We start from the raw sequence: 23,014 nt of genomic DNA on the forward strand, positions 1-23,014 counted from the left end.
ATGAAAGTGGAGAGTGGTGGGAGAGTGAGGAAAAGACGTGCTTGGTGGTAGGTTCGTGCTGTAGATGGTGGAAGTTACAGAGATGTGTTAGATATGGAAGCTTGTGAGGTGGTAGCTGAGGACAAGGGGAACCCTATTCCTGTATTGGCAGTGGGAAAATGAGGTTAGGGAAGATGTGTGGAAAATGGAGAAGATGCTGGTGAGGGCAGCATCAATGGTGGTAGAAGAAAAACTCCATTCTTTGATAAAGGAAGACATCTCAGAAGTTCTAGAAATAAAAGCTTCATCTTGAGAACAGATCTACAAAATCTGTTATATTTATATAAAGAATTTGCTTTGTTGCACAGAGAAATAAATTAATAGGATCTTCAAGTTTGGCAGCCATCTCATATGATTTTTATTTACAGTTGAATGTCAATTAGCTCATCAGATGTTCGAGAACAGATGTCTTCAGATACTATATTTGCCACGTTGTAAAAAAATACTGTTGCTATATTACTTTTGCCATCAATGAGACAGTGTGTGTTGTCCACAAAATGGTTCATCCTGAAATGTACTGCCTAAGGGGAAGTTAGAGGCAGTGGCACTCAGAACATGTAAGTGACTGAGACAAGCACTTGAATCTGCCAAAGTTATGGGCTAAGTGTTTGTAAATGGGATTGGAATACATGGGTTGACGATGATCAGCATTAACATAATGGACCAAAGGGCTTGTTTCTACAGTCTCTAGCTCAATGAAAATGCACTGAAGTTACTCAGAGAAGCTATACTTCCGAACCCCTACCACCAAGAAGAACACGGCCAGCAGATACATGGGAACACCACCCCCTGAATGTGCAAGTCACACTCCATCCTGACTTGGAAATAAACTCAGTGCCTCCTGTTCCTAATGAAGTGGCCACTAAGTGTATGTTCATGATCTTTCTGAGATATTCAAACCAACCCATCTGGCACCAACAATCATTCCACAGTCAAAGTCACTTGGATTACTTTTCTTCCACATTTTGACATTTGGTCTGAACAACAACTGAACCTCTTGACCACATATGCATGCTTTTATGCATTGCATTGCTGATACGTTATTGGCTGATTAAATATTTGCACTCACAAGCAGGTGTACGGGTGGACATAATAAAGTGGCATTTCTGAGTGTACGTCACTGGTTCTTCATCATCATTGGGTCTAAATCAGAGTTTCCCAACCTTTTTTTATGGCATGGACTCCTCTCATTAACTAAGGGGCCCATGGACCCCAGGTTGGGAACACATGCTCTAACTACTGGAATTTCCTCCCAGTTGCACTATGAGAGTTAAAACATCAGAAGAACTGCAACACATCAAAAAGCAAAACTATTCTCTCAAGGACATTTAGAGATGCACAATAATTGTTTGCCTTGACAGCAATGCCCAGAGCCCAGAAAATGATTTTAATATGCAGTAATAGCTGTCATTTCAGATAATCACAAATAACCCATCCTATTGTTAATCATATAGTTCTTTTTCCTAATCCTATCCCTCAGATTTTGAATTCTGAACCATTGCACTATAGAATTTCACATTTTATGAAATTTTATGAAGTGTATATATTTGGCTGAAGCAATGCAGGTAGACGAGCTTCAGATTATTGCTTTGCAAACACATGTTATACTGCCTATTAATAAAGTTCCAATAATCATAACACCATAAGACCTAACATCTCTATTCTATTTCTCTGAAAGATTTCTCCAATTTAAGTCAACATGTCAGCTTTTTCCTCATGCCTGCAAATGAGTTCCCATAAACACATTAAAAGACAAAAAAAAAGGAAATCTGAAGTAAAAACAAAAAATGCTGGAGTCCTTCAGCAGGTCTGGCAAAATCTGTGGACAAATAAGCTTTCATTAAAACTGGGAAATATGAGAAAACTTTGGAGAAACCAAATATAGGGGAAATGCTTTGCAGTAGGTCTCCATTTATCTAACCACTCTATCCATCTCTGCTGTAGAGCATACAAAAGACGGTGATGAATGTCTGTGCACATCTGAGTTTGAGGACTTTGAGAATTCATCCCAGTTATTGACATCAAAGGTATGATGCCAAGGTGATCCACAATAGAACCAAATTTCTATGAAAACCATTGTCAAACAAGACTATGTCATTGCCCCAAAACTTCTCTCAATCTTTCTTGCCACAAGGTTGCATTTCACATCAAGCAAACGTCCCTTGGACATTTGTCAGGACTAACAAGAAAGTGTTTAGCCAATAGAAGTTACAATGTTTCTCTGGAACTAAGGTAATCCAAAATTCAATATTGAAACCACAAAATGCAAATGATGCCTGCACTTACTTGTGACCAAGCTCCAAGACAACAGTGACTTGTTCATTAAGCATACAAGAGGATAGCTTTTATTCTCAAAATCTTGAGGATCAAAATTCTCTTTCAGCCTGCTTCCATTGCACCATACAGTATTGGGAGCCACCTCTCAGCAAAGACAGACATCAGTAATGAAAGTCAACACCATCTTCAGTCTGCCAGCAATGCCTTTGGTTAATTGAGGAAAAGTATTTGAATACCAAGACCAGGCACAACTTATGATCTACAAGCAGCAGTAATGCCTGCTTTTCTATATGGCTTCTGAGACTCAGACTACCTATAGCAGGCAGCTCAAGGCACTGGAAAAATAATATTATTGATGACTGCACAGTTTTCTCCATATGCACCAGAAGGACAGGTTGTACAATGCCATCATCCTCTCACAGGTCAAAACCCCTGGACTTGAGACCCTACTCTATCAACTACATTAAGCAGACCACATTTATTACATGTCCAAGTCTAGATTCATGAAATAAATATTATCAGCCCAAGCTTTGTCATAGGAAGAGATTATCACAGGTAGAAAACAACTCAAAGAAGTATGCAAAGCTTCCTTCCAGTGCAACATCACATGTCTCCTGGGAACCACTGGTCCGTGACTGTTCAAAGTCGAGGAGCAGCAATTGGAATGGTACTGAGAAACTGGACGCCATAAATCAGAAGGATACAGAAGCCCTGAACATGCAGCAAAAGAAACACACTACCTTACAAACTACCCACCCACCCATCTCGCAGCCATTTCCTGCCCTTCTCTGGAAAGAGTCTGCCATTCCTGCATTGGCCTTATTAGCCACCTTCAAAGCTGAAAAACCAGAGAGGAAGCAGGTCTCTCTCAATCCTAAGGGAATGCTTATGAAGAACAAACAGAACCAGTGTCTCCATGCAGCTCAGTGAAGCTTGGTAAACAGTACCTCATCTTCCAAATAGGTAAGTGTCAGCCTTCAAGACTTCATATCAAATTCATATAGTTTAGATAACCATCACTTCCTGTCTGAGTCAGAATTTGGCTAGTTCAGAAGTAAGGTTATCCAGCTATACTGTGGAAAACATTTGTAATGAGGCAGTAAGCTAACTGCACAAATAAAGATGAATAGGAATAGCATAATGTCTATCATAAAATAAGGAAGCAAAGTTAGGCCATTCAACCCATCCCATTGGCTTCACCATTCGAACATGGTTGATATTTTATTTTCACCCCTTTCTCCCACCGTCTTCTAGTAATCATTACCAATCAAAAAGCTGAGTCTTGTGCAGACCTAATTGCCCAGAGACATAATTTCAGGAACAATGCTGAGAACTTAACATTCAGGAATAAAGTAATGGACACTTAGGCAATTCAGAATACTCATCAAAAGCATATTCTAGTTAGGAGAAATGTTCTACAAAGGAAATAACCATAACTAATGAAGAAGTTTAAAAGCATATTAAGTTACAAGAGTAAACATGTAAGGAAACAAATGTGCAGAATTGATGTGAAGACTGGAAGAAATTCAGAATCCATTCAGGTATAAACAGATAATAAAGAGAGAAAATAAACCTTGAGTGCGAACTGGCAAAGAATATTTGAAAACAAGACAATAAGGGTTTATTTAAGTATTTAGAAAAGCAGAGGGCCAAATAGATTGACACCTCAGAGAATGAGGCTAGGAGAATAGTTGCAGAGAACAAGAAAATGGCAGATGAATTAAACAGTCAAAGATACCGTGGGCATTGTATTAATGCTGTATAGTGCTGGAGTGGAACTAAATACCATCATAATCACTTTGCAATTGGTATTAGGCAAAACCTTAATTGGACTACAGGCTGATAAACTCTATGAGCCAAATAGGTTCTGTCCTGAAATCTGAAATGCAGTGGGCACCAGAACAATAGAAGCATTAGTTAGAGTCTTCCAAAAATATAGATTCTGGAAAAGTATCAAATGATTGTGACAGCCTATTCAAAAAGCAACCCGGGGGCAAAATATAAATATCTCGATCAATAAGCCTAGCAGTATCTATTGTTGAAAAATGTTAAAATCAATTATTAAGGAATTTAAAAAATAATAATAATACATTTGGAAAATTATAATTTGATTATGGTGTATACTTCTACTGCTCTTTATGGACCACGGCTCCTCAAGGTTGCAAAGTTTTGATATGCATAGATCTATTTTGATACTATCCCATCTTAATATATTTGTAGTGGCATGCAACTTAATGAAGGCTGTGCTCAATGTGAAGAAAGGACTTTGTCCCCACAAGGTTTGTACAGTGCTTATTGCAACCAGTGTAATCATAGACTGATGCATTTGACGTAGGTAGATTGGTAAGCAAACTATTAAATAGGTATATCTCTTGAACAATACTCATGACCTGCCACAGACCCAGTCTAGCATTTGTGCCCTTCATAGACAGAGGAATATAGAACTTGTCCAGATCCATTAGAAACCTGGATGGCAATAGCGGAATGAATCCATTATTTCCATGACTTCCTGGAGTATGAGGCCTTGAAAATTTGTAAGCTTTCAGCGCCATTAACTTGTACATCACTGTTTATTTTTTACTAATACTTATCAGAAATGGAAGTCTTTTCCCCAGTTTTGATAAAAGCTCTCAGCACCAAAAGGACTCTGTTTCTCTTTCCACTGACGCTTCCTTGCCTGCTGAGTTGTTTTGTTTATTTTTATTTCGGGCTCCAGCATCTGTGTTTTTTATATTTTTATAAATATTCCCATTTCTGTCTGCAAAGGCTGATATTTTTCTTCACTAATCCATTTTTTACTTTCAAATTTACTGAAAGTGTTACAATCCATTTTTAAGGTCCTTGCAAATTGAGTCTAATAGTTTTCCTGTCAATCAAACTCTTGGTCCTTTTTTGCTGCATTCTAAACTACTCCAAATCCTAAGGCTAGCTGCTTTATCAGGCAACTTCATATGCCTCCATTTTGGATCGAATACTACTATTGTAAGCCACGTATTCAGCAGATCAACAGGGAAATTAGCAAGGAGCTTGCATCGGGCACTATAGAACTGAAACATATTTATGCTAACAGATTAAGGATGGTGATAAACAAACAATAAGGAATCACTACATTTCAAAGCATCATTAATCTACGAGAAGGGAGGGTTACCTCAGCTCACAAATGTACCAGAGCCCCACAAAATTTGTGAACATAACATAACAGAATATTTTTTAAACATGTTGATTGCTTCCAGCAGCTACAATTACAATAATCTTACTTGCTGTTAACAATTAGACATATTGGAAAATACATTGTCGTACCTGAGCAGGTCAGTCAAAGGAAAACAACCATAAAATAACATAATTTATCCACATAGGACATCATTAGCAAAGGAACAGCGAACCCATCTGTTCTGGACAAATACATATTCAAAATTTTGTAGAAAAGATCCAAAACTTTAAATTGATGGTAAATGGAAGGAAATATTTTAATTTTATAAGCCCTGTCATTTTCAGGCAATTATTACAAAATTCTTAATAGATCAAGTTATTTTTTACCAAGTTCATTGTAAATTTGCTGAATATATAATTACACATTAAAAAAAAATTCATTATATAATAACTAAATAACCTGCCTGGAACTGTCTTTCAGAATAAATTAGTAAAGCTAGGAAAGACTAATATTAATCCTCGGTTTTCAAACAGGAGCTCTGCACTTGCATATATGGTAGAGTTAAATTGTGAGGCAGAAATGGTCATACAATCATAAAATCAAATTGTTTTATTAAATCTTTATGATTAAAGCAGAGAATGAGAGAGAACAGGAAAAAAAATGCTCCAAAGTGATGTTCAGCAGCCAGTGAAAAATATTTAAAGGAAAGAAATCACTGGAAGAACTCAACCAGTCACCCAGTATTTGTGGAAAGAGAAACCAGTTAATTATTTCTATCTGTTACCCTTATAACTGGGGGAAACAAAAACAAAAAATATTACAGTAGTGTGGAGGAAATAGAGGAACTCCATCCACAGTGATAGATAGGAAACCATATTTCATGAAGAAGGAGGACATTTCAGAGGTACCAAAGCAGAAGGCTTCATCGTTGCAACATTTTTCTTTTAGTTTTTTTTATGTACAGTGTATATATTGTTCCAAAGAACTCCTGCAGTGAAGTCCTACCATGGAATTGGAACCGACCTCCAACAACTCCAACAACTATAATCATCTTCCTTTGTATAAGATTTGATCAATGATTGGATTGTTTTCCCATTATGGTAATTGACCTGAAGGGGCAGTAGAGATGGGGCCTTGCATAACTCTTAATAAATATTTAAATGAGCATTTGAAGTACCATGGCATCAAGAATCAAGTAAAAGAAAATGGAATTCATATAGACGGGTACTGGATGGCCGGCATGGGTTCGGTGAGCACACAGTCTGCTTCGGTACTGTAGGATGATATAATCCACAGTCTAATTGCAATGAACTTCCTTGATTTGCTCTCAAAAAATGTTTTCTATCTATTTCACCTATTTCTCATATTTTAGCAGAAAAGATGAAAATCTGGAATGCCCAAAATTCATTGTGAATAAAGTCATGGAGCACTACAGCACAGAAATAGGCCCACTGGGTCACCTAGTCCACGTGGACCTGGTTTTCTGCCTAGTGCTTTCTACCCACATATGGGATTTATTAGATAAATAATATAGCTAATTAAAAAAACAATTTCTTAATCAAGGTGTAGACACCATTCATACTTAGGCTGATAAACTACAAGTCACTTTTGTGCCATGTAAGTTTTAACCAATGGCTCCCTGGAACAAGCTGGAGGGTCACCATGTCCCCTTTATATTCAACAACTTTACGGAAGCTGCATTCCTATGCTATTAACTGCTATGACCTGCTTTATAGGACTGGTCAGGGAAATACTACGACTGCAACAAGGGGTTGGTATTCTATGATGAATGTTCACCTCCCATTTCCCACAATTGTTTTTCCACTATCTACAGGCATAAATCAGGAATTTAATAAGAATTCTCTCTTCTTGCCTGTAGGAATGCATTTCCAACATTCAAGAAACCTCAGCCAACCAAGACATTGCAACCAGTCTGAATGATACCTCATCCATGGCCCTATACATTCATTCCCCCCAACATCAATGAATCATGGCTATAGTATATGCAGCCTACAAAATACATTAAAGCAATTTATTAAGACTTCTCAAATCTATGACATCTACTATCTATAAGTTCCATTTCAAGAGAGATTATTTTACTAGGTTAAATTCCAGGAATTCCCTAATCACCTTCACTATCACCTTCTTAAGAGTCATTAGATTTTGACCTTGCCTGTGAGGTCTACATCCATGAAAGGATAAACAAATATCACTTGTCGGTAGCAACCTAGGAGCTTCATAAATTTTAATCTGAACAAGCAGGCACAGAGATGAATTGGGCATTTGTTTTATTGTCTTTGTTATATTTCCACAAACATGCATTTTCTGTGCCTTTGAGGTGATTTTTATGAACATCCAACTGCCTGATGTTGGTTATGGATGAATGACAATTGAAGGAGACTAGGGAAAATCGGTGTTGTGCCAATCTTTATGGAAGGCCAGGAGAAATTTGGCAAAGAATCTTAATGATCCCATTCTGCCAGCTGACACACATTGCTTCACTTCAGTATTATGTTATTGTGCAAGGTTGTCCATTACACTTCTGTAAGAAAAATAGCTTGAAAAGTCTTATGAGACTAGTAGACAATTGATATAAATAAGAAATCATTTCTTCCTTCACAGAATCTGGATGTTACCAGCAAGACCAGCATTGAATGCCTTTGAAAGAGAGTTTTTAATCTGCCTTTTTTTAAAACCCCTGCATTTCATATGCAAAAGTACTGTTGTTAGGTAGATAAGTTGTCTGATGTTAAAATTGTGACAATTAAAGATGGGTTTAGTTTATCTTGGAAGGAATCTTGATGGTGAACCTATGGTCTATTTTCATTCTATATAGTGGATGTTACAGTTTTGGAAGGTATGATTAAAAAAACTTAGCATATTGTTACACAATACCTTGTGGATAGTACACTCTATGAGAATCAGATTTAATATCTCTGACATATGCCATGCAATGTATTCTTTTGCAGCAGCAATACATTGGCATACATAAATAAATATATATAAATTACAATAAGAAATATATACATACTTTAAAAGAAATTGAATAAGTAATGCAAAACAAGAACAATTTTTTTTAAAACAGTGAGGTACATGGGTTCATTGTCCATTCAAAAATCTAATGGCAGTGGGGAAGAAATTGTCCTTAAAAAGTCGAGTGTGTGCCCTTAGGCTCCTGTACCTCCTCCTTGGTGGTAGCAATGAGAAGAGAGCAATGGGTGATAGGTCCTTATTGATAGATGTCACCTTTTTGAGACACTACAGACCTTGCATGCTTAAGGTGGGCAGAGTGATTATTTAGGATAGTGTATATGATCCAGTAAGAGAAGGTTTGCTTTGTTCGGAATGGTGTTAAGCTTTTGTGTGTTGTGAAAGCTGCCCAACTCCATGACATACTTGATTAGTGTTTCTTAAGTGATAGAGAGAATAGAGAATGAGGAAATGAGATGCTTGTCACAAATTACCCAGCCTTCGTCCTCCTCTTGTAGCCACAGTACTTATATTGAACGTCCTGTTAAATTTCTGGTCAGTGGCAAACCCCCAGGGTGTTGATGATGGACGATTCAGAGGGGCCAATGCCACTGAGTGTTGAAAAGGAGAACGAGAGGACTGTTTTGCTGATGGTCATTGCCTGGTGGTAATCAGCAACGTGAACATTATTTGCTGATTAACACTTGTAGCTTTAATATTGTTCAGCTTTTGCTGCTTTGAGAAGAGTTCCTTCTTCGGAGGAGTTATGAATAGAAGTGAGCACTGTATAATGATCACCAAACATCCTCACTGATGACCTTACTTGAAATAATCCCCAGTACCAAGCTATTGCTCAATTTGTATGAAACCAGGCTCTGGAAACACTAGAACGTAATTTTCAAATACGTTCCTTTCACTCCTTCCATTTCCTTTTAAAATTTATGATCATAGAAAATCCATTATAATCCAAATACACAAAGCTTAACATAATACTGGGAAGGTTTGTACTTGTATCAAAAAAGGTTGTTTATTTCATTGATGCATGAAGTGAGGAGTGAACATGAGGCACTAATTAAAAAATGCTGCAAGCAAGATACACATTTGTTCAATACACAGCCATTAAGAATAGCAGTAATGTTTCATCACAGAGCATGCATTGTATGTATATTCATTGCTTCCTTCACATGAACAGCAGCCTGAGAGATGTTTTTTAATGATAAAGGGAATGACATTGGTGTCTCTAACTGCTTCACTTTTCACGGTTCAAATTTAAATAGAAGAATCTTTAGGGAAGTTGTCCAAACAAGAGCACTTCAACGTATAAAGGGTTTATCACAAAGGCTGCTGGATAAGCATTTAATCTGAAATAATAACATAATTCTCAGATTGTTGCACATCCCTGTTCTTACATCCTTTACACCGGTGTCACTAATATGTAGTTAAAGCCAAAGTGTGATGCTCAGTATAACATTTTATTTCCTGATACTTTACACATTAAAATTCAGAATGTATACTTTGAAGTGCATATCTAGTCCTGGAATAAATCAAGCTGCAGCTAGTTTTATTCTTTTTTTTAATGAATTGCATATTCTGCTCGGTGACATTTAATTGCGTTAAAATACGTCTTTCAACGTAATCTGATTTAAGAACCACCATTTTGAACAGAGGCAAAAAAGAAAAATGAGAATCTCCATCAGTTAATGGAAGGTAGATTTCTTTAATATATTAGTGAGAGAGGAGGGTATTTACAAACATTAATGTTTATAAAAGAAAAAAATTCCCAGGCACACCGACTTTGTAATGCTCTTGATCATTGTGGATGAAATCTTTTTTATCAGGATGCTGGTTTTCTTAAGTATTTTGGTTGCAGTAGGATAGTTCAGGACTTTATATAAAGCTCCATTAAAAATAATGTCCTCCTTCATTTATCATACATAACAACTATTATTAAGTATTCCTGCAAATCTACCGCACTATTTTGTGTGGTCAGTCTTAAAGTGCAGTTTTTAGCTGCAAAATTATTTTCTGGACCAGGTGCAAAAAGATGCTTCAGAATCATATCTGAAAATTATCTTATGTATATCACTCTAAATAATATTTTGAAATCCCTTCATACATAGTAATTTTCACGTCTTCCACATTATTGCTATTCATAAAATCTGATTACATTATCTGAACAGGTTCCTTCAAGTTGCTAATATAAAGTCATTTACCTCAAGTTCAACTATATTCTGGCAGCAAGTATTGCGACAGCCATTTCAATTATATTCACTTCTTGGTATAAATATTATTTTATTTATGTAGCACCATTATATTCACTTCTTGGTATAAATAATTTGTTATTACATAGCACCAAGATTCCAATGTGGGAAAAAATATTTGCATCTGCAATAAACCCTCGATCACACAATTATACTGTCAATAACCCTTTCACAAGAATTTATAGTATAGCACTGAAACATCCAAGCATACTCTCGTATTTTTGCTGTTGTTTTGATATAAATAATTATTTTTCTCTCATTTACATAATAGTATTAATTCAAACTGACTCTTAGTCCAGGATTCAGTCTTTTGATATCTCAACTCAAAATCAAAACCAGCTCCGTGACCAAGAATAGCTTCTGAGATGTACTGAAGTAGATTAATACTCCAGACTGACTGTAACACTGTATAAGATTTTTACATATTCTAACCAGTTTCAGATGTTATTTTACAACAGCCAGCAATATATATTATTTCAAACATACGACATTAGAAAACAAAGTATATAATCTTCATTTGCAATGATATAGTTTATCTTGAAAGAATCTTTGCAATATATAGAACCAGGAAGTATGCAAGGCAAGTTTTTAAACATACATGCTTATTGACGTTGAACCAACTAAACAGGATACATAATTTAAGGTGTATATGTCCTATGGATCAGCCTACATGGTGATGGGATGGGTTAATGGACTGCTTTGTAAATTTCATGGCTTCAAGGTTTTCAGATAAGACTATAAGACTTTAAATAACCAACCTTTACAATGTACGTCACACCAGGTCCCAGGATTTTCTCATTAGAGTGCAGCCACCCTCGTGAGGGTTTATTAACAAAGCCTCCACTGTGATTCCAATCCTCTCCACACAAGTGAATATCTTCCACCTTGGCCCTCTTGTCGGTGCTCATCTTGTTCACGTCCTGCTGAGAATATGGAGTGGAGGAGACAGGGCTACACGTGTCCACTGCTGTTGAAACTGAGCTAGGAGTGCTTGAACTGCCTTGCTGTTTCGAAGAGGCAAGGTCTTTCATTGCAGAGGATAGATTTTTGATGCCCAACAGGCTGCCTGTGCTGGCAAATTTCAAATGGGACACCTTCTGGATGAAGTTGCAGAGGGTCGTGGGCCCATTTTCCTGGTCCTTGCGGAGCGCCTCTGGTGGGTCTGGGTACGAAGGTGCAGCAGATGTCGTTGTCGTCGTCGTAGCAGTCGAGCCCTTACCGTTCATTGATAAGTTGTGTATAAGATCATCGAATGATGTCACCGAATCATTCCTGAAACGATTATACTTTGCACGGTGGAGCATGCCCTTCTGTCAGATTTTCTGTACAAGTACATCCAGATCTGACGCAAACTTAGAATGCATTTGTTCTACCATCGCAGAGCTCTCATAGTGCCAACAGCAACCCGATAAACCCAGGTAGATAAATACACACAGAAATGGTTCCTGAGTGCAGAGGTAGGGCCTGGCGTAGTAGTACTTTGCTAAGACAGAGATCACCGTCCTGCTTGGAGCTGCCAAGCTGCTCGCAGCAAAAGCATGACTCACACAAATGAGAAGACCCTTTTCAACAAAAGGCTCACTGAACACTGCAAATCACTTCCTGTTGCAAAACCATCCACCCACTTACAGCACACTAGAACCAATCAATTTTCAAATTTCCCATTCCCATTTTGATAGAAAGGCATTTTCATCCAAAGCCGTGGAATTTTTCTTTTCCAGAAAGTAAACTGCTCTAATCATCAGGAATTTCACCTTCAGCAACATTATTCCTACTTATATATATTACTGTGCTGGAACATTCGATCATTTAAACTCAGCAAGCTATACACCCTTCCCTTTCTGAATACAGCTGTTATATAGCTTTTTAAAAATCCCTGTAACTGTCAGTGCAGATCAGACAATACATTAAACCACATAAAACCATCTAATCTTATTCAGAACAGACAAAGTCTCAACCCTGCATTTGAATGGTAAAGTAACTGAGAAAAACAGCTTAACTTTCGGTAGTGAATTAGATATGTAATAATGACATTAATTCACATGCATCTGCTCTAATTTAGGTAATTCTAGTTCATCGATTTCAATTTCAAAACTGAGCATAGAAAGATAAACCAAATTACACCACTGAGCATTTTCACACTTTCTCCATTTAATTATGTTTCTATAAAATAAAATTGACAAAATACTGTAAAACTGAGACACAGTGACGACAGCTTCAGCATTCTTCCGATAATGTGGTTTATTCCATTAAAATGAATTGAACTATTCTGCTTTCCTGATCCATAAAACAGTATTAAATAGTGCTTTTCATTTTTACCCACCATTTTAGTGATGTTCCTCCTCCTCTGCAGAGAAACACCATTATTAAGGAGCATAATGTAAATCTCATTCATAATCTCTGCTGCATTAATTTTTCAACATTTTAACACAGCTTCCAAGCATTCCGTTCAGAAAAAAAAAATCAGGTTTTAATACAACATCATCTCATTCAGCATATACAAAAAAAATAGGATTTTTTTATCCAATGGGAAAGTGATATTTCAAATCATTTATATTTATTTGAATGAAATGGTAAGGGCGCATACCAATAATTCTGTGAATGAAATAAGGCCCTGCTGCATCTGCCAAACAATCCCCTGGGTGCTAATGGCTTTATCCAATGAGAAAGAACTTGGATGACTCATTCAGGATAGGATTTCTGAATAGTGGATTCTTCCATTTTCCTGACAGGTAAGTTTCTTTCATCTGTGTAAGGTAACTAATTACTACAATTCAATAGCAAGGGCTTTGAATTTATTTTCAAAAAACACTCATTAAAAATTATTGTAGTGGAATGCTGATGCTAATTTAATTAAAGCAGTTTTCTTTACATGTATTTTTATCTGACCCCCTGGAAGATGCATCCAACTGGTTCATTCACATCAGCAAAGTGGATAGATACCATTCTGTTCAATTTTTCTGTGATTTGAATACTAATTATTTTATTCAAAATATCAGACTGCTGCAGACTATGATACGGAAAAGTATTTTTGAGTACATTTCTGAGATGCAACCCACATAAAAGGTTTTTGTCTCTCTATAGCATTTATACATTAATTAAATGCAAGAATAGCATCTCCATTTATTTATTATATAAAAGTAAAGCCTTAAGTGGAATGTTTAGATGTCACATAAAATATTAAAACATTTTGTGTATTTAAGATACCGAATAAATGTTCAAGTGTATGTGATATATTCAATATAGTGGGAAATATATAAAATTGCTTATTTTGCCACAAACTATTTAGAGAGCAATTGTTTTCATTTATTTTAAAATAATAAAATAAACACATAATGCATGTAATTCATAATCAAAGGACATATAAAGCATTTAAACCCTTACGAAATATATTTTATTACAGCTGTTAACCACAATTCTATTGTTCGATTGAAGCTCGTCTGAATCTCCAGGTTAATAAGGTATAACGGCATATTTGTTACCAAATTAATCTTTTATTGGTCCATTTTAAAATACATACATTGTGGCCAGAGACATTGTAATCCTAAATTCAATTGAATTCAGATCAAGGACAAAATATTTGTATGTGTCACATTTTTGATATCTCTGATAATACCTTCACAAATTTTGCATAATTCATAATAAAATGACCTACTTGCAGCAAAGGTAATTTAGTGCAAAATGGGTTAATCAGAACTCTTACAAATTCTTGTTGCGGTGTAATTATGTCTTAAGATAAATAATTAAAGCTGCAGGGAGAGCAAATACACAGGAAGCTGCACAGATTGCTTGCGTGTAGGTGTTAGGGCATTCATTTTTATCCAACCACTGAACAAAGAGAATCCTGTCCTGCAATTTCACTCATTCACTGTTGCGTGATTCGCACCACAATGTGGACTGCAGCAAACCGGTCGAGTGCTGTACAGAAAATTGCCCTCGTTACCATTAAAGCAAGAATTGTCAAATGAAAATACACGAGCTCAGTCATAAAACTCGGGAAAAGATAATCTCACTCAATCATTCATGGTAACTTCCTTACAAATGCTGTTAACAGTCAAATCGTAACATAGCATGTGTGTCCAACTAGATTGCTGATTTTTTTTCTCTGTCCAATCCATTGATAAATCAGCACCTACTGTACAACGTTCCAGCAACAAGAATGGAATGGCAAAGGAAGAGCGAGATCAGAAGTGATGAGAATATTGAGGACATGACTGCGTTGGCATGCTGAGACTGAATTTCAAGGTGAACCACTGCATTTAAGAAAAAGGTATCAAACTGGAAGCCAAATGACAATCATTCTCAGATTAGTTACATTGAAAATGACAGTATTTACTACAAAATAAATAGGATGGTGGTGTGCTCAGACACAGTGGCTTCTATGCGGCTGATCAAGGGCATTGTTGTCTTTTTAAAGCATATTTTTTAGGATCGCAAAACCCTCCCGGACATTACGAACGTAAATTACTGCAGGTTGACCCCATCAGCAAGTTGCTCATTGGCGGAGCTGGACGGTGTGGATCATGCTGCTGCCTATGTCAGAGAGGTGGCAGAGGTGTCAGTGTGTGGTCTAACAGCAGGTGATCTTCCTCGTCACTTTTCTTGTGATTGCAGGAGCCTGTCAGACATTGTTAGCGTGGAATGCTGCAAGTATGATCCACTGATTGATTGGGAGGTGGCAGGGGCGGATGGCGGGAGGGCTGCATCACCTCAATCGTAGCACTGACTAGGCCTCAAGCCTCAATGTCGCCTGTTTACAGCTGCCCAGGGGAGAGGTGTTGGGGTCAGTGTGCTCCACCGGAATGCTGGGAGCAGTGTGGTGCAGCATCCAGTTAGAGCTACTCCTCCAGTGTTTGCTTGGCAGAAAACAAGCTGTGTTACATTTGACTGCAGACTGCTGCAATATTCATACATTCATGAACACAGGGTCTTGGACTATTTTTTTTGTGCGACTGAATTTTATATAAGACCATAAGACCATAACACATGGGAGAAGAATTAGGCCCTTCGCGCCTATCCACCAATTCCTCATGGCTAATCCAATTTTCCTCTCAGCCTCAATCTCTTGCTTTCTTCCTGTAACCCTTCATTCTCTGACCAATCAAGAATCTATCAGCCTCTGCCTTAAATATGCGTAAAGACTTGGCCTCCACTGCTGCCTATGGCAAAGAATTCCACAGATTCACTACTCTCTAGCGGAAGAAATTCCTCCTCATCTCTGTTCCAAAAGGATGCCCCTCTATTTTGAGGTTGTATCCTCTGGTCTTAGACTCTCCTACCATAGGAAATATCCTCTCCATATCCACTCTATCAATGCCTTTCACCATTTGATAGGTTTCAATGAGGGTACCCCTCATTCTTCTGAATACAGGCCCAGAGCCATCAAACACTCTTCATATGCCAAGCCACTCAATCCCCAAGTCATTTTCCACACGTCCTTTCTAAGAGAAGGGGCCCCAAACTGCTCACAATACTCCAAATGAAGCCTCTCCAGTGCCTTGCAAAGCCTCAACATTACATCCTTGCTTTTGTATTCCAGTGCCCTTGCAAGGATTGCTAACATTGCATTTGCCTTCCTTACCACTGACTCAACCTGCAAATTAACCTTTAGGGAATCCTGATCAAAGACTCACAAGTCCCTTTGCACCTCAGTTTTTTGTATTTTCATCCATTTAGGCACTGACACTATAGTCCATCTGCCATTTCTTTGTCCATTCTCCTAATCTGTCTAAGTCCTTCTGTAGCCTCTCTTCCTCAAAACTACCTGTCTTTCTATTGTCTGCAAATTTTGCAATAAAGCCATCAATTCCATCATTCAAATCATTGACATATAAAATAAAAAGAATCAATCCTGACACAGAACCTAGTGGAACACCGGCAGCCAGTCAGAAAAGGTTCCCTTTATTCCCACTCTTTGCCTCCTGCCAATCAGCCTCATGGGTGGCACCTTGACATTGGTCTTCTGAAAATCCAAGTACACAACATCAACCAATTCTCCTTTGTCTGTCCTGCTTGCTATTTCTTCAAATAATTCCAGCAGATTTGTCAAGCAAAATTTTTTCTTGAGGAAACCATGTTGAATATGGCCTAAGTTATCACATGCCTCCAAGTACCCTGGAATCTTATTCTTACTTTTTTCTTTATCAATCTTTTTATTAATTAAAAAAGTACATATATATATATATATAAACAAGAGGAGGATTATCTCAAATATCTATATCGATAACAATTCATAAAAAAGGTAAAATAAACATTATCAAGATCATACATAGTATTAATCTAATGGTATATAATAAAAAGTAAGATAATCAATTCTCCTCTTATCATTCCATGAAAAAAAAGAAAAAAGATAAAGAAACTTCTATAATTTTTATATCCAAAAAAACCCCACTAAACAAAAAAAAAGAAAAAGAGAAAAAAAAGAGACTGGGCAGCCCATACTGAGAGTAAAAGCAAGAAAAAAGAGAAACTTTCTGATCCAATCCAAAGTTTCGAGAAAGTAACTGGAAGAGCAATAAATCAAACCATATGAAAATATTGAATAAAAGGTCGCCAGGTTTCTTCAAATTTAGAGGAAGTATCAAATGTCTGACTTCTTATTTTCTCTAAAGTTAAACAGGACATAATGGAATGGAGGTAAGCCAATAAAAGACATTAGCTGGATTAGAATCCTTCCATTTAAGCAAAATGGCTCTCCTAGCCAATAAAGTTGTAAAAGCTATCATCCGTTGAGCGGAAACAGGAACATATCCTGCTTCCGGTGGAGTGATCCCAAAAATTGCTGTAAATAAATTTGGTTGTAAGTCCAAATTCAAGACTTTTGATAAAGTTTTAAAGACATCTTTCCAAAAGTTATCTATCTTGATACAAGACCAAAACATATGAGTTAAAGTAGTACCTCATTCTTAATTGTCGACCCAAACCTCTTCCCAACCACTGAGGCCAGACTAACTGGCCTATAGTTTCCTTTCTACTGCCTCTCTCCCTTCTTGAAGATTGGGGTGACACACAGTATGTGACATATGCACTATATGTGCCTTGTGCTGTGTATGACTGTTGGTACTTTGTTTTGTACCTTGGTCCCAGAGTGACGTCGTCTGGCTGTATTCATGGGTACTCATGGATGGTGAAATGGCAATTAAACTTGAACTTCGAGCACTAGAGCCCTTCAATTCATGTATCATTTTTTAGAGTAAATAGCATAATTGAACTAGAGGGTGATGGTGAAAATGCTTGGAATAAGGCCTTTTGTGAACAAAAGAGTGTTTCTGTTAGACCTTCTTGCCAATCAATATCCTATATAACAAAGTATTAGGAAAATATTTCAGCCCAGTGCTGGAGATAGTGGAATATTAAAAATAGAGCCTGCAATTAGAGGTCAAGGGATTACATTGTCTTTCTAAAAAAAAATCTGACATGGTATTAAAACTTCAGTGTTCTTGGATCGTGCATCACAATATAGGTTTGTGCGTGGTCTAACAGTTGAACATTCCCAATTCAAGTTATTAAAATATTTATCTGATATCTGAACAGGTATGTAAGATAGCAATATCAAAAAAACTTAGTTGTGTTTGTCTCATTCATGCTTGTGCCCTGCTTAATCTAGATGGGAAAATCAATTTGTGCTGAAAATATGAAATAAAAGCAACTAAACACAGATACAGGAAATGCCACAATCTGCATCTCACAATTCCAACAATGCTTCCTTTCTCTTTCCTTACAGCTTATTCAGCTCCTTCTTTTTACAGGAGCTACAGATAGATTATCCGCCATTACAGATTTCACCACCTTTTCTTAGCTGGTAGCAATTTGAATCATTGACGTTGTTTCTAATTCTCTCCGTTACATCATACATTCCCTATGTTTTCATACTAATCCCCCTTCTCTGCAATTTTCCTAAGTTCTGCAGAAACATCATCAGTTTGAAAACACTGTTTTCCTCCCTGTAGGTGTTACCTGGCTTCTTTTAATTTCAGATTTCCAGCATTTTGAGTCTTCTGCTTGTTAAAAAAAAAAGCAAATGTGCCTTTCTGCAGAAAGTAAAACATTATTTAGGTTTATGAGTAGATGAAATCTGCTGCAGGAAGGTAAAGAAAAAGCGGAGACATTATCAGTGCTAGTAAACATTACTTTAGTCTGTTAATTCCAGGGGATGATCCAACATAGCCAGACCATGGACTCCAAAGTCATTAAAGGAAGTCCCCTTGTAACTCTGTTTACACTAATTAATGACTATTGATCTTTGTTGAACATTCAGGGACCAATGTCTGTTTTTCCTGTAACAGTGGCATTAACAATGCAAAGTGATGTATTGTCCTGTCTCAATACAATTATAACATTGAGTATTGAACAAGCAAAGAAAACACAATAGCAGACACCTTGTCAAGACAACCATATGAAGAACTATTTAAAAGAATGTTCCTGTCGCAGCAGTGGTAGTATGTACAGCTATGCAAAAAGAGGCACATGTATAAACATGTTTATGGATCATCTGGCTCATTCACTGAACTGAATGAAGACTTGAAAATATTCTATTGAAGACACACTAAATTTTTCCCAACCAAGACTGCAGAAATGGGGGACAAATGATAATGAAACTGAGGGTTATAGATGAATTCAAAGTGAAATAATTGTGTATGATGCAAATGAAAACTGAAATTGGAGGATTTGTCCACTGACCTGACATAGACTAAGATATGGAAGACCTTGATGGCAGAGATGCTGCATATCAGGACTGCAGAACACAACCACTGTTTTCTGCAATCTGGAATCAGAATCATAATCGCAATTAATATCACTGCAATATGTCATGAACTTTGTTGTTTTGTGGCAACAGTATGTTGCAATACATAATAATAAAAACTATAGATTATAATAAAAAGTATATACTGCATATAAAGAGTCTTTTGAGTATTTTTAAGGCAGAGGTTGACAGGCTCTTGGCAAAATAAAGTTACTTAAGATTGGCAGAAGTATAGATTAGAAGATGCAGTCAGACTTTACTGAACGGCAGATCAGGTTCAGGGCACCAATGACCCTTTCCTGTTCCTAATCTCTATGTACTAGAGATTACAAGCAATGAATGAATGCACGCTATAATGGTGGGAGGTGGATGTTAGAGTTCCCCTAGGAAGACCAAGAAAACCGAACAGGCTTCTGAAGAATAATTCACACAAGAGTTAACTTCAGGGAGGTATCTACAAGAGTATGAGTGTCCTCTAGGAATATCTTCAATCTTGAAGTCTTTTCAATGCAGCTGATGCTCCATTCAGGTGTGAATGCAATAGTTGGATTTAGCAGAAATTGAAACTTCTCCACCTTGTTGGCAAAGTGGCTTTTATTTTCTGCGGTGCAGCAGTGAGCAGACAAGTGTCCTGTGTGACACGTCTCAGCGGAGTTAACAAATCTTTGGCAGCGAACTAACTCAAGTTCCTGCACTTCTTTCACAATGGAAGTTGGAATCACACTGACACTCAGAAACCAAGCCTCAGGATCTTTGCACGACATTTCTCCTGACGTATGCCACATATAACGTTTTGTTGCTCATTGTTGCATTGCAAAACTCCAAGATATCTTTATTGGCAAAATGAAGAACCTTCAAAAAACACAACTTTCACATTCACAGAAGGAACTTTTTCATTACTTGAAAAGCAAACAAAAACTTCTGATGTTGGAGGTATGAAATAAAATCAGAAAATGCTGGACAGAAAGGTCAGATAGCATTTCTAGAAGTTGTTAATTGTCCTGTGATTAGGTTAGGATTATTCAGGGTTGTGGGATTACAGGCGTGGCGTGGCTCAAAGGGCCTACTCTGTACTGTATCACTAAAAATAAATAAACAAACAAACAAATAAATAAATAGATAAATCAATCAAACAATCAATCAATCAATAGATAAATAAATAGAGGTCATTGGTGTTTTACGTCTGGGACCCTTTATTATTAAAATCATTATTAAAAGTTGGTTCTTCTGTAAGTGAACAGCACAAGGTATGAATCTAACCAATATATTTATAAAATCTTAACAGAAGTAAGTTTTGGATAACTATCACTGTTAAATTCACTTGAACAACGTGGATGTCACTGAAGAAGTATCATGGGGTGCAAAATGCTCACACCCAAACTTCAAAACTTTATTAATACTTAATGAAAATCAAAAAGAATCTGTAACTGTTGGATATCTGAAATTAAAAATCAAAAAAAATGCTCTATACCCTCATCAAACTAGGCAGCGTCTGTGGAGAGAGCAATAGTTAATATTTCAGGTATGGCCTGTTTTTCTTTCCATTGTTGCTGTCTGACCAGGTAAGTGTTTCCAGCATTTTCTGTCTTTGATGTTGTTCACAACTATCCTTAATTTACTCAGAAATCTGCAAAAACTGATCAGTGCTATGCCAACGTGCTTTCTACCTGCGCAATACCAATTTAACTGAGCATTTGACAAAGTTTTAGGCCTTCATGTCTCTGTAAGGATTCTTGGATCTAATTGTAAATGGAGTAACAGAATTGTCTATACAATTCTAGATGCCTGCAGAGGGTACTGTAGCACTTGAGTTTCTAATTTCCACAATTTCCATTTGAAATGTCCAGAGTTGTGGATAAGTCCAAATGAAATTAACGTGATTTCATATCCACTGATAATAAACTCTAGTCCCCTATTCGCCTTGATTTGCTATGTTTTCAGTTTAAATGTTAAACTGATATTAAAATCCAGAATATGTAAAGTAGGAAAAATATTCTAGGTTGCCAGTGTGTAGGAAACTTACAGCAAACCAAGGAGTGGGGGCTGTAGGAGATTTGCCCCATGGTTTGGAAGCATTAGAATGATAGGAAACATACACTCATGATGAATGCTAGGGTTTTTTTTTGACTATGCAGAGGAGATCCCAATGGGCATTACAAAAACCACATTGTTTTTTGATGTACATTCAGTGGCCATCTTTTTAGATACCTCCTGTGCCTAATAACATGGCATCTGAGTGTATAGCAATGATTTGGATGATGGAATTGATGGCTTTGTGGGCAAGTTTAGTACTCAATGTCTATAATTCTTAGCATCTGAATATGGTTTTAAAACCTATTTGTGATTTCAAATTAAATTTATTTAGGTGAATGAAACATAGATTGATTTAACAAATGTATTTAAGTACACAGGAAATAATCTTAGCAACCCAGAGTTTATGACTTTGTTACACATGATGCACAAACAAAAAAACTTACCCCATTAGTTTGGCTTTTTATAACAATGTGTACATAAATTATATAAAATGTCATTAGATGTTAAATTATAGCCACTCAGTTCTCCCAGGTCAGCTCGTGCTGTAGCCATTCATAGCTCCAGGTGCAGATTTTAATGATCTAAACTTAATTAGGTGGACATGGAATGAAAGCAATTCTAAAAATTGTAAATTGGTATATTTGATTATACCGGTGTACAGTGAAAAACTGTGTTGCGTGCCATCCATTTCATTACAACAGTGCACTGAGGTAGTACAAGGGAAAACAGTAACAGAATATAAAATGAAGTGTTACTGTTACAGAGAAAGTGCAGTGCAGGCAGACAATAATGTGCAAAGCCATAACAATGTAAATCGTGAGGTCAATGGTCTATCTTATTGTACTAGGGGACCATTCAATGCTCTAAGAACTGGTTAGTATTCGGTAGTGAGTTCTAGAAGGTAGTCCATGTGCACCTCAGAATCTGTTAAAAGTTAAAGTCTGTCCTGAGCCTTATAGGCTCATCAGGTCAGTGCTTATGCCAGTTTCCATGGCGTGAAGCGATTGAGAGTACAAGGCTCCCCCCCCCACCCCCCCAGATAGGACACCAGTCTATTGCGAGGTTAACCCCCAATACCCGTTTTCATCTGGATGGACTGGAGCAATGTGTGGTTAAGTGCCTTGCTCAAGGACACAACACTCTGCCTCGGCTGGGGCTCGAACTCACAACCTTCAAATCGCTAGTCCAACGCCTTAACCACTTGGCCACACACCATACCTCAGAATCTGAGTTTGTGTTTTTTAAACTAAAATTTAAATTTGCGTGACAGAATTTTTATCTATTAACAGGTTATCCGATAATAGTTAACAGGTCTTCGTGTGGTCAGTGAAAATCGTTATTGGGCCAACTGGACAGCTGGAATTAACTTGGAAGTCAGAAGAGAAACAGAAGAAGGAAAAGATTAGATTGAGTGGACAGCATACAACAATTTCAGATGGTAATAGAAGGAAAGCAAATGTTCAAAACCAAACCCAATTCAGAATAGAAAATAATCCAATACACCAAAGAACAAGAGGCTTTTACAGCAAATGCTTTAGA

The 23,014-nt window shown here is 37.0% G+C and overlaps 1 protein-coding gene across 1 annotated transcript in view; it reads right to left on the bottom strand.

Moving 5' to 3' along the window:
- The window catches only part of shc3 (SHC (Src homology 2 domain containing) transforming protein 3), a 137,441-nt gene extending 125,250 nt beyond the window's left edge, over window positions 1-12,191 (bottom strand). Inside the window, exon 1 of the mRNA XM_073071704.1 lies at window positions 11,457-12,191. Coding sequence (XP_072927805.1) covers window positions 11,457-12,002 — 546 coding nt within the window. The 5' untranslated portion in view covers window positions 12,003-12,191. The remainder of the gene's footprint in view (window positions 1-11,456) is intronic.
- Window positions 12,192-23,014: the final 10,823 nt, after the last annotated feature.

This window comes from Hemitrygon akajei, chromosome 2 (genome assembly GCF_048418815.1).
Source record: "Hemitrygon akajei chromosome 2, sHemAka1.3, whole genome shotgun sequence".
Lineage (NCBI taxonomy): Eukaryota > Metazoa > Chordata > Chondrichthyes > Myliobatiformes > Dasyatidae > Hemitrygon > Hemitrygon akajei.